Source organism: Rutidosis leptorrhynchoides, chromosome 7 (assembly GCF_046630445.1).
Source record: "Rutidosis leptorrhynchoides isolate AG116_Rl617_1_P2 chromosome 7, CSIRO_AGI_Rlap_v1, whole genome shotgun sequence".
NCBI classification, from domain to species: Eukaryota; Viridiplantae; Streptophyta; class Magnoliopsida; order Asterales; family Asteraceae; genus Rutidosis; species Rutidosis leptorrhynchoides.
This window is the reverse complement of record NC_092339.1, coordinates 18529978-18544460: the sequence shown is the minus strand read 5'-3', so window position 1 is coordinate 18544460 and position 14483 is coordinate 18529978. Positions and strand designations below refer to the sequence as shown.

The window sequence follows — 14483 nt, the reverse complement described above, 5'->3', positions numbered from 1 at the left end:
TTTCTAGTTTGGTAGAAAAGTGTAAAAGTGTTTCGGATGGTTCACTAAAAATCATCCCCCCATGTACTCTTCGTTTTTTGATGATATAAAATTCTCCGAGGTACCGTCCCCTTTTTTTTTTTTAAAAAGGTAACATAAGTACTAAACAGTAGAGGCAGATCAAATTCAAGGCATTTACTTATGATTTTTATTAATCTCAATCAAATGAACTAAATACTTATTTTATCTACAAAGTAAATGGGGCAAATGGTTGAATGTCTGATGTCTCCCCAAGTGTACTTGAATGTTCCTAAACTGTTCATATTTACTACAGAGTATTACTTAAAAATTCAGATTCAGCTATTTATTTCAAAAAAATCTAATGCTTCAACTATATAGAAAAAATAAATAAATAAATGAATAATCTGGCCAGAAGAGGTTCAACCCAACTTGACCTGCAGCCTGTTCTAACCCCCACTAAAAATGACAAGTTTCAACATAAAATAGTTTGAACCTTCATTGCAAATAAATACGTACCATCCCCAGTCAAGTGAAGTCAATGCAAGAATATAGGGGTAGGAGATCCGGGTAATGGTGGATCTTTCTTTAACAAAAAAGCATGACAGCCTGCCTTAATAACAGCATCTGGATCAGTGACCGACACAATTTCTACATGTTCAAGGTCACCTATCTGTCTCTTTATCAACTCTACATTCTCTTCAAGAACCTCAATCTCACCAAACGGTAGCCTTACATCCAACGCCTGAACACCAAAATTCATGACATCAGGCTTCTTCGCCTTCAAGAACTTCATGCATTCCTCCTTAAAATTTTCTATCTGGCCTTGGCCCACTTCACTCTTATGCAATGCTTGTAATATCTCATGGTCATCTACAAACGTGCGTGTTTGACTATCGAATTTATCTCTTATAATGTTCAAACATTCTTTTCTCCAACCATCATATTCTTCATTCACATATATTATGAGACCGCTCGTTATTGTTTTTTCGCTCTGTTGAATCATGGTTTCTTTATTTTTTTTCTTTGAGCCACCAGAAGCCTTTCTCGTAAGAAACTTGTTCCTGAAACAACAATTTGATTACACAAAAATCAAACATTTGACATATCAAATAAATAAATCACAAATAACCAATCAACAACAGATTTACATAACTTAAAGCAAGTTTCTAGACGGCTACAAATATACCATAAATAACAAGCTTAATTATGAAAAAAGACAAACGATTATCTGATTTTTTTATTTTTTTATTTTTTTTTTGCATAATGAGCACCTTGGGTAAAACTTCAAAACTGGTCATTTTGGGCACGCACTGGATCGACCTAAAACCCTTGTCGAGAACTTGAAAACAGAGAGTTGATAATTAGTGACATAATTAAAAACACTACATTCTCTAAACAACTATCGGACAGTCGGACACCTTTTTAAAAAAATGATTTCATAAATTTTCTGCATTGAGTGTACTTTTCAAGTAATAATCAATCCTTAGTTCCATGTTAAAAACAGTACTAACAGATAAACAGACAAAAAAAAGAAAGGAAAAAAAGTAGATTTCATTATAATAAGTCAAATTTAAGCCATTTGAAGGTGAACCTGGAATTTTTAATCAGGTCCTGCAAGTATCTGTCGGCTTTTAGAAGGGTAAGATCGGGATTTTCAGCTTCAGGCCATCTAGCTTTAATAACAAAACCTTCTTTATTCAAAACGTCCCGCCATACGTGTTCAGCATAATGGGGACAAATAGGAGCAATCAACTGTGTTTGAACCACCATAAACCGCCACACAAGATCACGATTCATGCCACTCGAACCACACCTAGACTTATATTCATTCCTAGCAGTTTGTAGATCATAGAACCCAGTTTTAAGAGCACGACGAAACATAAAATCTTTGTAATTTTCATCAGTAATTTTTACAGCATAATTCATCTCATTCTCAAATACACGATCAGCATAACTAGAAGGTGGGCCCTCTCTAAAAGTGGACTCGTTAGCTTTAACTTCTTCCATCCACCATAACTCATTTGTGAGCTTAATAATCGCAGCATTAGCCGTATCAACCGCAAAATTTGCATCGTCTAATCCATCTCCAGCATCAGCAAGAGCGAATCTAACGGCATCGGATGAATATTCCTCACATGCTTGTTTTAAAGTCATGAAATTCCCGTTGACTTTGACATTTTTTGACCGTTCAACATAATATGCCCGTTGCATCTGAAACCGCGTGGCCAATGTTTTTCGGGAAACATCGCAACGTGGTTGTAGATACAGAAAGTACGGTGGTTCAGTATTAGGTCCATACCAGAAACACGAACATCAACCGGGGCCCAGTATTCAAATTGCAGCCTCATCTTTTTCAAAAGTGATAAAGAAATTTTCGTAGATTTAGGTTTGGGCCCAGAAAGGAACACGTAGTCCCAAATGTCGTCTGTTAGATGTTCGGGGTTTACGATGGACGTATCCGCACCGTATAAATTCCCGTTCTGCAACAGGTGACAAACCGTATAGTAAGCCATGTAGATCGTGGAATCAGACAATGATTCCACGAGAAACTCCTCGTCCCATGGAATACGGGTCCAGAGACCAAAGCTTCTAGAACACGCCCATGGTTTTAACCAGGTCAACGTATGGTCAAACGCATGGCGGGTTTCATCGGAGTAAAAATTCATATTGGACAAGCATTTTTCGGCTGCTTTTCGCCAGCAAGATTCACCGTATGTAATATACCATTGATCGGTTAAGGCAACCACGTACTCATCACCCGATCTTGACATGACTTTTTTCTCGGGTTCACTATAAACGAGAGCTTGACCCAGTTTTAACAGTTTGTTTCTGATTAAGTTTTTAGCATCTTAAGATTAGAATGCAGAACTGCTTAAAACAGAAACGTGGAACAAAAAAATAAACGTGAAACTAAAAACTTTACGGCTCGACCCGTTGGACCCGTCTCTATCTGTTGGACTTGATGGATTTTGACTCAATTGTTTTTCTAAGACCCAAATGGGTTTTAGACAAACCCAGACAAACCCATTTGACCAATTTTAATAACTTAGGGTTGGCTTTGCAAGGTATAGTATAGCCGGTATTTGTACTATATGATGACATCTAGCATTTTACCTACTTATTTATTCATGTTTCATGAATCTTGTTTATTTTCGGAGTCGAACCCAAAACTAAACAACACTGTGCAACACAGACAGTCTAACAGTGTTTCATGATTCAAGTGATGACCATTTACAGATATGTTATAGCAAAGCTGCAAAACGTTTCTGTCCGGATCCATATTACCAAAGTGTTGGTATGGAATATGCAAGCAATTGAGATTACCCTTGAAGTGACCATAGATCTTGCAACCATCAGAAGACACAAATGTATGATGGTCTTGTTGGTTGGAATATGCTTTAATTTTTGTAGCAGGACAAGATGTTCATGTTGATCAAATTAAAGCAATGCTGTTGGAGTCTGCAGGTTATCATGGCGTTGCTTGAGTGGAAATGAAGTGACAGTCGGATGGTCTGATTATTTGGGTCTAGTTTCAAAAAGTAGTAGCATTTTAAATAAGCGTCGTTTTGTTTTGTTTTGTTTTATATTATTTCCCGTTACATTTCTTAAGTTTGGTCGGATATGGGTAATAAATTGGCCAGAATTGCGTCACATTTAAGGCGTTTTAGTTTTGGATTTTAGCATTTTAATCTGTTTAATTGGATCGTTTTTCTTTTATATGTATTGTGCGTGTTTGGTATGTGTTATTGATGATTCATATTTGTATGTGGCTCGCGCGTCGCGTGACTAGTGTCTGGTGGTAATTGTGACAACAAATCACTTTCCCAAAAATGAAGGAGGCTTTTCGTCGAGAAACAAAAGATTATTTGTTGCTTTACGAGGCGACACCGTATTTAATTTGGCATATGAAGGATTAAATTTGGAATATGATATACTCCTCTCATGAAAACATCATATGTTCAAGTAAAGGGAGCATTTTAGCACTCAGGTTACTCGAGTAACAGTTCTCCCATGGTATAGCCTATACACGGAAAACGGGTCGAATTGGGTCGAAACCTGAAAGGGTCGTGGGTCGAACTGGTCAGAATTTTTGACGGGTCAAATGGGTCGGGTCTAATTGGGTCGATTTTGCACTTTAGTTTTCAGATTCTCGTTTCAGTTTCACATTTAAGATACAATTTCGTATTTCAATCAGTTTTGCGATTCAAGTTTCAGATTGTGTTTCAATTTCAGCTTCGTGTTTTACTTTTCAAATTCACGTTTTGGTTTCTTTTCTCGTTTCAGTTATCAATTTCGAGTTTAAGCTTCAGTTTTGCGTTTCGGGTTTCAGTATCACGTTTTTGTGTCAATTTCCAGATTCACATTTCGGTTTTCAGATTCGCGTTTTAGTAATCTGTTTCACAAAACTAAAGCGAAAATCTGAAGACACAAAACTGAAAACTGGAACGGGAAATTGAAAACAAAAACTGGAGCTCAAAACTAGAATCCGAAACGTGAAACTGAAAATTGAAACAAGGAACTAAAAACTAAATCGTGAAATTGAAAATTGAAAAGCGAAACTGAACTGAAGCGCGAAACTTAAGATTGAAATACGGAACTGCTTAAAACAGAAATGCAGAACAAAAAATAAAACGTGAAACTGGAAACTTTACTTCTCGACCCGTTAGACCCATCTCTATTTGATGGAGTTGATGGATTTTGACCCAATTGTTTGTCTAAGACCCAAATGGGTTTTAGACAAGCCCATTTGACCCATTTGTATGACTTTTTTGGGGGGTTTTAGACATTCTTATGACTTCTTTTTTTTTTTTTTTTTTTTTTTTTTTGATTTACCTGGGTTTCCTCCACGCTATGCGAGTCGACTATATCCCAGGGCGACTACCCGCTTTGCGGGCAGCCCAGAGTCATCGCGGGTGAACCTCTGTGGCCAAGAGGGGGTTTAATAGCTTGCATGGACTTGAACCTATATGGACTTGAACCTTATGACTTTGGGTTGGCTTTGCAAGGTATGATATAGTCGGTATTTGTACTGTATGAGCAAGGTATAATATAGCCGGTATTAGTCGAAACTAAAGCTAAACAACAGAAACATTATCCAAGTGATAACCATTTACAAATATTCTACAGCAAAGCAGCAAAACATTTATGTCCAGATCCATATTTACATATTGTTGTAACAGAATATGCAAAAAGTTAAGATTAACCTTGAAGTGACCATAGATGTTGCAACCATCAGAACGCGTAAAATAGAGGAAAAGTAAGCATCTCATTAACAGTGTTTTCATTCATACATCAGCAAGTCTTAATTGCTATCTAGTGGCATTAGCACTCTAATACTATATACTATGATAACATAAGTACTAAACAGTAGAAGCAAATCAGATTCAAGGCATTTACTTATGATTTTTATTTAATCTCAATCAATGGAACAAAAAACATATTTTATTCACAAAGTAAATGGGGCAAATGGTTGAAAGTCTCCCCAAGTGTACTTAAATGTTCCTAAGCTGTTCATATTTACTAGTATTACTTACAGATTCAGATTCAGCTATTATTTCAAATTAATCTAAGTTTCCAATCCTTCAACTATATAGAAAAATAAATAAAATAATAAATAATCTGGCCAGAAAAGGTTCAACCCAACCTGACCTGCACAGCCTGTTTTAACCCGAACTAAAAATGACAAGTTTCAACATAAAACAGTTTAACTAATCGTAAATAAAAACGTACCATCGCCAGTCAAGTGAAGTCAAGGCAAGAATATGGGGGTAGGAGATCCGGGTAATGGTGGATCTTTCTTTAACAAAAAAGCATGACAGCCGGCCTTAATAACAGCATCTGGATCAGTGACGGACAAAATCTCTACATGTTCAAGGTCACCTATCTGTCTCTTTATCAACTCTAGATTCTCTTTAAGAAGCTCAATCTCACCAAATGGTAGCCTTAGATCCAACGCTTGAACCCCAAGATTCATGACATCAGCCTTCTTTGCCTTCAAGAACTTCATACATTCCTCTTTAAAATTTTCTATCTGGCCCTGGCCCACTTCAATCTGGTTCAATGCTTTTATTATCTCCTCGTCAGGTGCAAACTTGCGGGTTTGACTATCGAATTTATCTCTTAAAATGTTTAAGCATTCTCTCCTCCAACCATCATATTCTTCATTCACATATATTATGAGACCACTCGTTATTGTTTTTTCGCTCTGTTGAATCATGGTTACTTTATTTTTCTTCTTTGAGCCACCGGAAGCCTGTCTCGTAAGAAACTTATTCCTGAAATAATTTGATTACACAAAAATCAAACATTTGACATATCAAATAAATAAATCACAAATCACCAATCAACAACAGATTAACATAACTTACAGCAAGTTTCTAGACGGCTACAAATATACCATAAATATCAAGCTTAATTATAAAAAAAGACAAACGATTATCTGAATTTTTTTATTTTTTTTTATTTTTGCATAATGAGCACCTTGGGTAAAACTTCAAAACTGGTCATTTTGGGCACGCACTGGGTCGACCTAAAACCCTTGTCGAGAGCTTGAAAACAGAGTGTTGATAGTTAGTGACATAATTAAAAACACTACATTCTCTAAACAACTATTGGACACCTTTTTAAAAAAATGATTTCATAAATTTTCTGCATTGAGTTGTACTTCAAGTAATAACCGATCCTTAGTTCCATGATAATAACAGTACTAACAGATAAACAGACAAAAAAAAAAAAAAAAAAAGAAAGGAAAAAAAGAAGATTTCATTATAATAAGTCAAATTTAAGCCATTTGAAGGTGAACCTGGAATCTTTAATCAGGTCCTGCAAGTATCTGTCAGCTTTTAGAAGGGTAAAATCGGGATTTTCAGCTTCAGGCCATCCAGATTTAATAACAAAACCTTGTTTTTTCAAAACGTCCCGCCATACGTGTTCAGAATAATGGGGGCAAATAGGAGCAATTAACTGTGTTTGAACCACCATAAACCGCCACACAAGATCACGGTTCATCCCACTTGAACCACACCTAGACTTATATTCATTCCTAGCATTTTGAAGATCATAGAACCCAGTTTTAAGAGCACCACGAAACCTAAAATCCTTGTAATTTTCATCAGTGATTTTTACAGCATAGTTCATCTCGTTTTCAAATACACGGTCAGCATAATTAGAAGGCGGGCCCACTCTAAAAGTGGCTTCGTAAGCTTTAACTTCTTCCATCCACCATAAGTCATTTGTGAGCTTAATAATCGCAGCATTAGCCGTTTCAACCACAAAATTCGCATCGTCTAATCCATCGCCAGCATCAGCAAGAGCGAATCTAACGGCATCGGATGAATATTCCTCACATGCTTGTTTCAAAGTCATGAAATTCCCAATTGACTTTGACATTTTTTGACCGTTCAACATAATATGCCCGTTACATCTGAAACCGCGAGGCCAATGTTTCGGGAAACATCGCAACGTGGTTGTAGATACAAAACGTAAGGTGGTTTTGTATGAGATCCTTACCAGAAACACGAACATCAACCGGGAAAAAGTATTCAAATTCCCGCCTCATCTTTTTCAAAAGTGATAAAGAAATTTCGGTAGATTTAGGTTCGGGCCCCGAAAGGAACACGTAGTCCCAAACGTCGTCTGTCAGATGTTCGGGGTTTACGATGGACGTATCCGCACCGTATAAATCCCCGTTCTGCAACAGGTGACAGACCGTATAGTAAGCCATGTAGATGGTTGAATCGGATAACGATTCCACGAGAAACTCCTCGTCCCATGGAATGCGGGTCCCGAGACCATAGCTTCTAGAACATGCCCATGGTTTTAACCAGGTCAACGTATGGTCAAACGCGTTGCGGGTCTCATCGGAGTACAAATTCATATTGGATAAGCATTTTTCGGCGGCTTTTCGCCAGTTAGATTCACCGTATGTAATATACCATTGATCGGTTAAGGCAACCACACACTCATCACCCGATCTTGACATCACTTTCTTCTCGGGTTCACTATAAACGACAGCTTGACCCAATTCTAACAGTTTGTTTCTGATTAAGTTTTTAGCTTCTTGAACACGCATTCCGGAATATTCACCAGCCAACATTTTTCCTTCATAGAAACCGCCCTTGTAGATAACCTTTTTAGCCACATCAAGCTTTTGTCTCTCGTTTTGGCTCTTGATTTTCATGTCGGTGCATATTTTTTCAGCTGACTTGTCGCCATATTCGGGGTGGCTGATAATTGGGATGATTTTAAAGGGTAATACCCATTCGTCTTTTACTCCAAACTTGGCCCTGAAAGGAGCTTTAGATTTCAAATCCTGCAATAAAAATTTATTAGTGTTAAACTTGTAATATAACCAAAATCAAACTTTTCTTATTACTCAATGCAAAATTTGACAAGTTTTTATATCATGATGTATAGATGCATCAGGATCAGTAATTCAATATTGGAACAAGCCTCAACCATTTCAATAGGCAAACACACACCCACTTGTAAATTTGCAACATTTAAATCCCATCAAGTATTATATTATATGGGAAGAAATTTATCTAATTAAATCTTACTTATCACAATTCATATGCTTTCTTCTTTAAGTGATTCCTGGTTTATCCATTGAGTTCCATTTCTTCATAAAAAGTTTCTAAATTTGCTTATAGATATGGAACAGAATGTATTTAAACAAATCTTACAGATTAAAATTCGTGTGCCCCAAAGATTCCTGGTTTCTCCAGTCATCCGGTGTTACTTTTTGACGGTAGAGTGATCTGAACTTTTAGGGAGAATATACATAACATTCCTAACTCCTAAAGAGGGCAATGAAGAATCTGTAACAAGTGTGGTTATAAATGATGAATTATACATTGGGTTATCTTACACAAAGTGCGACTATATTTTCTTTTAACTCACACGTTTAAATAGCATCTGACTGTATGTATGTTCAACCTAGAATTATAGAATGTAATTGATCATGTTTAAAAACTTGAATTCAGTTCAACCATTTAACATCGTGAAAATAAATTAACATGTTTCCAGTGTGCACGTTTGTGTAATGAAGAATCATTAACATGTTTCCTTGCTTTCACTAGAAAATAAATTATTCTTCAGAAAATAGCAGCCACAATATCCGATAATTCGTAAATGTGTGCATTCATGGATTATTCATGAGTAACTTGCACCAAATATACATAGAATGTTAGACTTCTAAGGGGATATTTGAATTAGCTTATATTGTGACCTTTTAGCTTAATCCTACTAAGCCTGAACTAATAAGCAACACTTTGTTAAAGAATTGTCTTATCTTATTAGGCTTATAAGCTAAAATACAAAAGAATAAGCTATAAGAAAACATAAGTTTCTTTTTTGGAACTTATTAGATTTATAAGCTATAAGCTCCAAAATAAGCTAATCCAAACACCACATAAAACTACTAGAGAGCAAAACTGAAGTTTCAACTCCAACATATCAGCTTCCAAATTACATTAAATGGACTGTAAAAGTGTAAATTACTGTATGAAGCAAACAACATTATAACACGGTAAAACATATATCAGCTACTTGTACTGATACAAAAAATAGTACCTGCAAAGCCATGAAATCATCGGGTGAATCACTGGGGACACTGGTAACAATCCCAGTACCTTTATCAGTCAAAACCGATAGCATTGGAAGACAATATATAATCTCATTCAACGATAATGGTGATCGAAGCGGTAACCCAATAATATCTTGACCAATCAACTCCACTACACAACTAACCTTTTCATGAACACGAGATAAACGCTGATAAGCCAAATTGCGCGCTGCACGCTCAGTCATAATAAACACTTCATTCTCATTAATTTCATACCCACCATACTTCCCGTCCGGCAACACCCAACAATTAGTCTGTCCGTACATTGTCTCGGGTCTTAAAGTTGCAGCTGCCACATAAACCTTCTTTCCTTCTAAATGTGTGAACTTAGCCGGAAAAGGTGGGACCACCTCGAGTTTAATTAAAGTATACTCTTCGGGAATAACACCTTCCCCTGACGCTCGATCATGATCTGCACACGGTTGCCCATCCAACGGTGAATAAATCGTGTATCTTAAATCTTTAACAATCTTCCCCAATTGCTTTAACTTTCTCATTTGCCAACGAACAAACTTGTCGAAGTACGGGTTAACATCCGTCGTAATAAATGACCTCCTCCAATCAACACCCGATCCAAGAACTTTCAAAGCTTCGACAGCCCTTTCAGGAAAAACCCTAAGCCACTGAACTGGATCTTGTAACGTAGCAATCTCAGCATCCGATGATCCATAACTACGCATTATCTCCCACTGATACTTCTCCCGTCCGATTTTCGAATTCAATTTTGATTTCTTCCCCTTAAATTTTGTATCAAATTCAGGTTCACTCGCAACAATTTCAGGAGGAAAAACAGGGGGATAACCGAATTGTTCAATTTCTCTTTTAAGTTTATCAGCGGATGCTTTAATTGGCATACCAGTACAATGGAATCCAATCGGTAAAAGCACATTATCACCTTTCATTGTGTGATAAGTTGCAGCACTTGCTAATTTTGAAAGCGTGAAAGCATGCCCTAAATGCAAAAGGCCGTTCATATAAGGAATTGGAAACGTAAGGAAGAACTTATCTCCTTGTTCATGCGATTGTTCAGTAGCATTTGCTTCAAAAACACGGCCCTCATCCCACCATTTTTGTACTTTGCGTTGAATTGCTAAAAGCTGGTCCCTCCTCTTGAAACTCTTCCCAGTTTTGGTCTCTGCTGTTTTCCTAGTTTGGGTTACGGTTTGATGCAATTTTGCAATTCGATGGAGCGTGGGTTTGAGAGGTTTGAACATGGTAAAGAATTGGGTGCCTTTTGCTATTTAAGTGGGGTTTAGGGTTTAAGATAATTTTACTGTTATAGCGTTAAGGATTCTAAATAATCATACTCCGTATCAGTATCACTTAAACACTGGAGTATTTTTTTTTTTTTTAGATAGTAATATAAGACCATATGTATCGGTTTGGAGCAACGGCATCGGAGGGTGATGTGGCTCCAAGCGCCGCCCCCTTCTTGCGGTATCAAGGCGTTGGTTGAAGAAAATAGGGTGGCGTTCCTGGGATTCCAACGGGGTTGGCAACGCAGTTGGTTTGCTTTTTTTAAATATTTTATTATTTTAAAAATATAATTTTTATCCCCTTTTTAATTACTTTACCAATTATATTTTAACACATCATCACACCACTCTTAACTCACATCAAAAATCCACACCACCACTACTCCACAAAAACAACTCACACGTCCTAGTTATCAAAAAAGTACAAAAAACAACACACGCCCCCAACCACTACAACTAGTCTAAGAATATCTTGTTCATTAAACTTTTTCATAATCGTTTTAGCTGTAACTTATTTATTTACAATTATACCTCAATACTTTTATCTATTACGGAGTATTTATTTAATAAATAAAGTGTATAATTACTTTGGATATATATAAAAAATGATAAGTCAACAATAAATTAAGAAGAGATATAGTAATATATAGATAGGAAACTAGGAGCATGCTTAGTTGGAAGGTGATTGAATGGATATAATAATATTGAGATCGCCTGGTTAGCAATGTTTTCATAATCATTTCAGGGATGTTTAGATAAATAATTTGGTTCGGGGTTAATGGCAGTGGCGAATTTAAGTAGAGATCCGTGGCATTACGAGAAACCGCTAGTTTAAAATTTTTTACTTGATGATGTGTTGTAATTCATTTTGTTTCTTCTGTAATACATACAATTTGTAATAAAACGAAGTCTAATTGGAGTTCAATTCCTTTAATTCTTTTACAATTTGTAACACTTGTCATTATGAAAAACTAGTTTCCATTTTACAACCGATTTAATACAAGTTCCCTGCTACAGAATTGGCTCTTAAGCTTTTACAAGAGGCGTATTATGTAAGTACACAAGAAAAAGCGTGTGACATTTTGATATAATAAAGCGAGGTACAAGTTGGGTGAATTATTGAAAATAGGAATCTTGAGACCAACGGGTCAGTACTCAGTAGATAACAATGGTGATAAATTTCTTGTTAATGATTTGAGCTTACCAGAATTGGGTTTATCCTCTTCTGAGGTGATTTCAGAAGGGTATAAAGGTCAAAACACTGATATTAACTCGAGTCACCTGCACAAAAGCAAGATTTTTATGCTTTGGATAGTTGCAACCCAAAAGACTAAAACTTTATGTTTCATAACTGCTAAAACATAACTGGTTCAAAGAAAATTGAACGGGAATCAAAAGTTCGTTATAGTAATCTTCCACTATAACTAATGCCCGCACTCGGTCATAACTTGTCAGCAATTTTCGTTAAGGCGTTTGAAACTTTGTTCAGAGCAGCTACCAAACTGTCATTGTAGTCTTTTCTCTGTTCCCTATCCAACTGACAATTTGCGATTTCAGCATCAAGTTTTGCATTCATCAAGTTAACATTCTTCTCAAGAACTTCAATTAATCGTTCATCGAACCTTTTGTCTTGACATTCATCCGTTGATACTCTTCTCTTCTTACATCCCTCTCGAGACATACTTTCTTTCCACGAAGGCGAAGGCGAATTTTTTTGATGTTCCTTTGAGGTGTCTGTTAGAATAATTTGTGAATATAAATTTTACAAGTATATATAAATATATAAGGATTTTGCTAACGACAACCGTTAGGATTGTTGTTAACGTGCATAAATTCATTGTGCATATGCGTAACTGCCATAAAGAAATCAATCTCAACTGTCATGTACAATACAATTATGCACGTTAACCACAGCCCTAAGGGCTGTCGTTAGCAAAAACCTATAGCTACTTTCAGTCAATTATGTATATGCTTTACCTTGGGTGTAATCTTGGTGATACGGTTGATACCTCTTCTCTATCAATAACAGCCAAATTTTATCATCATAATTTCTTAAAGTAACCATAATAATACTACATTGTATAAGTTAGTATCACATAAGAACTTGAATATTACATAGTATTGATTCACCTGAAATAGGCACCGGGTCGGCTATCTTCTTTGTTAGATCATCATGATTTTTCCCATTTATATCTTCTTCTTCCTCGTCCTCCTCCATTTTATCTGAATCGGGAAAAAGACCATCATCTGACGTGGCATGTCGACCACTATCAAAAACTACATCCGCGTTCCCTTCATCACCTAACTCGTCTTCTTCTACGACCACCATCGCCACCTCATCTTTCGTGTCTGCACTTACTGTCACTAAAGCGAGTTTATACGCCTCTTTAGTAACTGATTTCCCATCCAACACATCATACACTTCCCTGTCGAAAAACCCAGGCAATTTGTTTTCTCTTCTTAAGTCATTTCTCATCAACCAATAAGAATCACATTCTTGTTTCACTTGTGATTCCCATGCTTGTATCTTTTTGAAATCACCTACCATATTACTCCATCTTTTCCTACATTGAACCGGCCCTCGGTTAACAGCCCGTTGTTTACAATATGATGAAACTGAATCCCATTTTGGTTCGACTTGATCCGTCCCAAAAACTGAACTTGATCTGCGACCCCTGCGACCTCTGTTCTCTGCGACTTTTTTGCCTTCTATAAGTGTAAGTGTTTCTTGTCTTGTCCAACGAGGGTGTCGTGGTGATTTGCTCTTTTCGTCGGCCACATCTACCGCTAATGGTGGTGGTTTCTGACCATCAATCAACTCTTTGATTGGTGTACCACCACCACCACCACCATTGTCACTCACTTCTGTTTCTGTTGCCATGAAAACTTTAAAAAGTTCTGTACTGCAAGCTAATTTGTGTAGGTGCTTTTGTAAGGTACGTTATAGTTATATGAGGTGTATTATGTGAATCATTAAAGGATTAGGCCTTGTAACATACTACCCAAATAAGGGCAATAGTTTCTTTGTTTTGGCATTAAATTAATTAGGGTGGCTTTATTTGCATATTACATACTTAGTTAAGCACTAATTGTATCTTTAAGGCATATATTGCCTTTCTTTATGTAAGACTTGATTCTTTAAAATCTCATTTTCCCTTTGTTGCCTTACATTTTAGGGAGTTAAAGATTTGATTTTCAGGACAATATACTAGACTACTTGAGTCAAACCTTGTGACAATAGTAAGCTGGCCTTCATTTTCTTACATACGTTGGTTATAATAGAAGAATGAAGAATGATCATTTTATTATTATTCATTACCAAATACCAGCATTCAATGTATAAAATAGACAATATTTATATATTTGGACATGATAATGATAAAATGATCCTTTTATTATACCTTATATCTAAAAGGCATAGCTCAAATGAATAGTCCCTTCAAAAGTTTCACAAACCACCCCACTCTTTTACTTACTTACATTTTAACCCCAAAAAAAAACATAACAGTTAAGTTTTTGTTTCTTACAAACTTAGCACAAACTTTTAACATTTTATTACGGTTTTTACAAACTTATCACAAACTTTTAACATTTTATACTTT

The 14483-nt window shown here is 36.3% G+C and overlaps 2 protein-coding genes and 1 pseudogene across 2 annotated transcripts; all 3 read right to left on the bottom strand.

Moving 5' to 3' along the window:
• Positions 1-535: 535 nt before the first annotated feature.
• Positions 536-2154, bottom strand: LOC139858994 (leucine--tRNA ligase, cytoplasmic-like). The gene is made up of 2 exons (XM_071847818.1): positions 1592-2154; positions 536-1061 (listed from the first exon to the last, which is right to left on the bottom strand). Exons 1-2 carry the CDS (start codon positions 2152-2154, stop codon positions 536-538), a joined length of 1089 nt encoding a protein of 362 aa, XP_071703919.1.
• On the bottom strand, positions 931-10400 carry LOC139857049 (leucine--tRNA ligase, cytoplasmic-like; annotated as a pseudogene).
• Positions 10401-12322: 1922 nt separating this feature from the next.
• Positions 12323-13762, bottom strand: LOC139858993 (trihelix transcription factor ASR3-like). Its single transcript, XM_071847817.1, has 3 exons — positions 13012-13762; positions 12859-12897; positions 12323-12615 (listed from the first exon to the last, which is right to left on the bottom strand). The coding sequence occupies exons 1-3, from the start codon at positions 13760-13762 to the stop codon at positions 12323-12325; spliced, it is 1083 nt and encodes a 360-aa protein (XP_071703918.1).
• Positions 13763-14483: the final 721 nt, after the last annotated feature.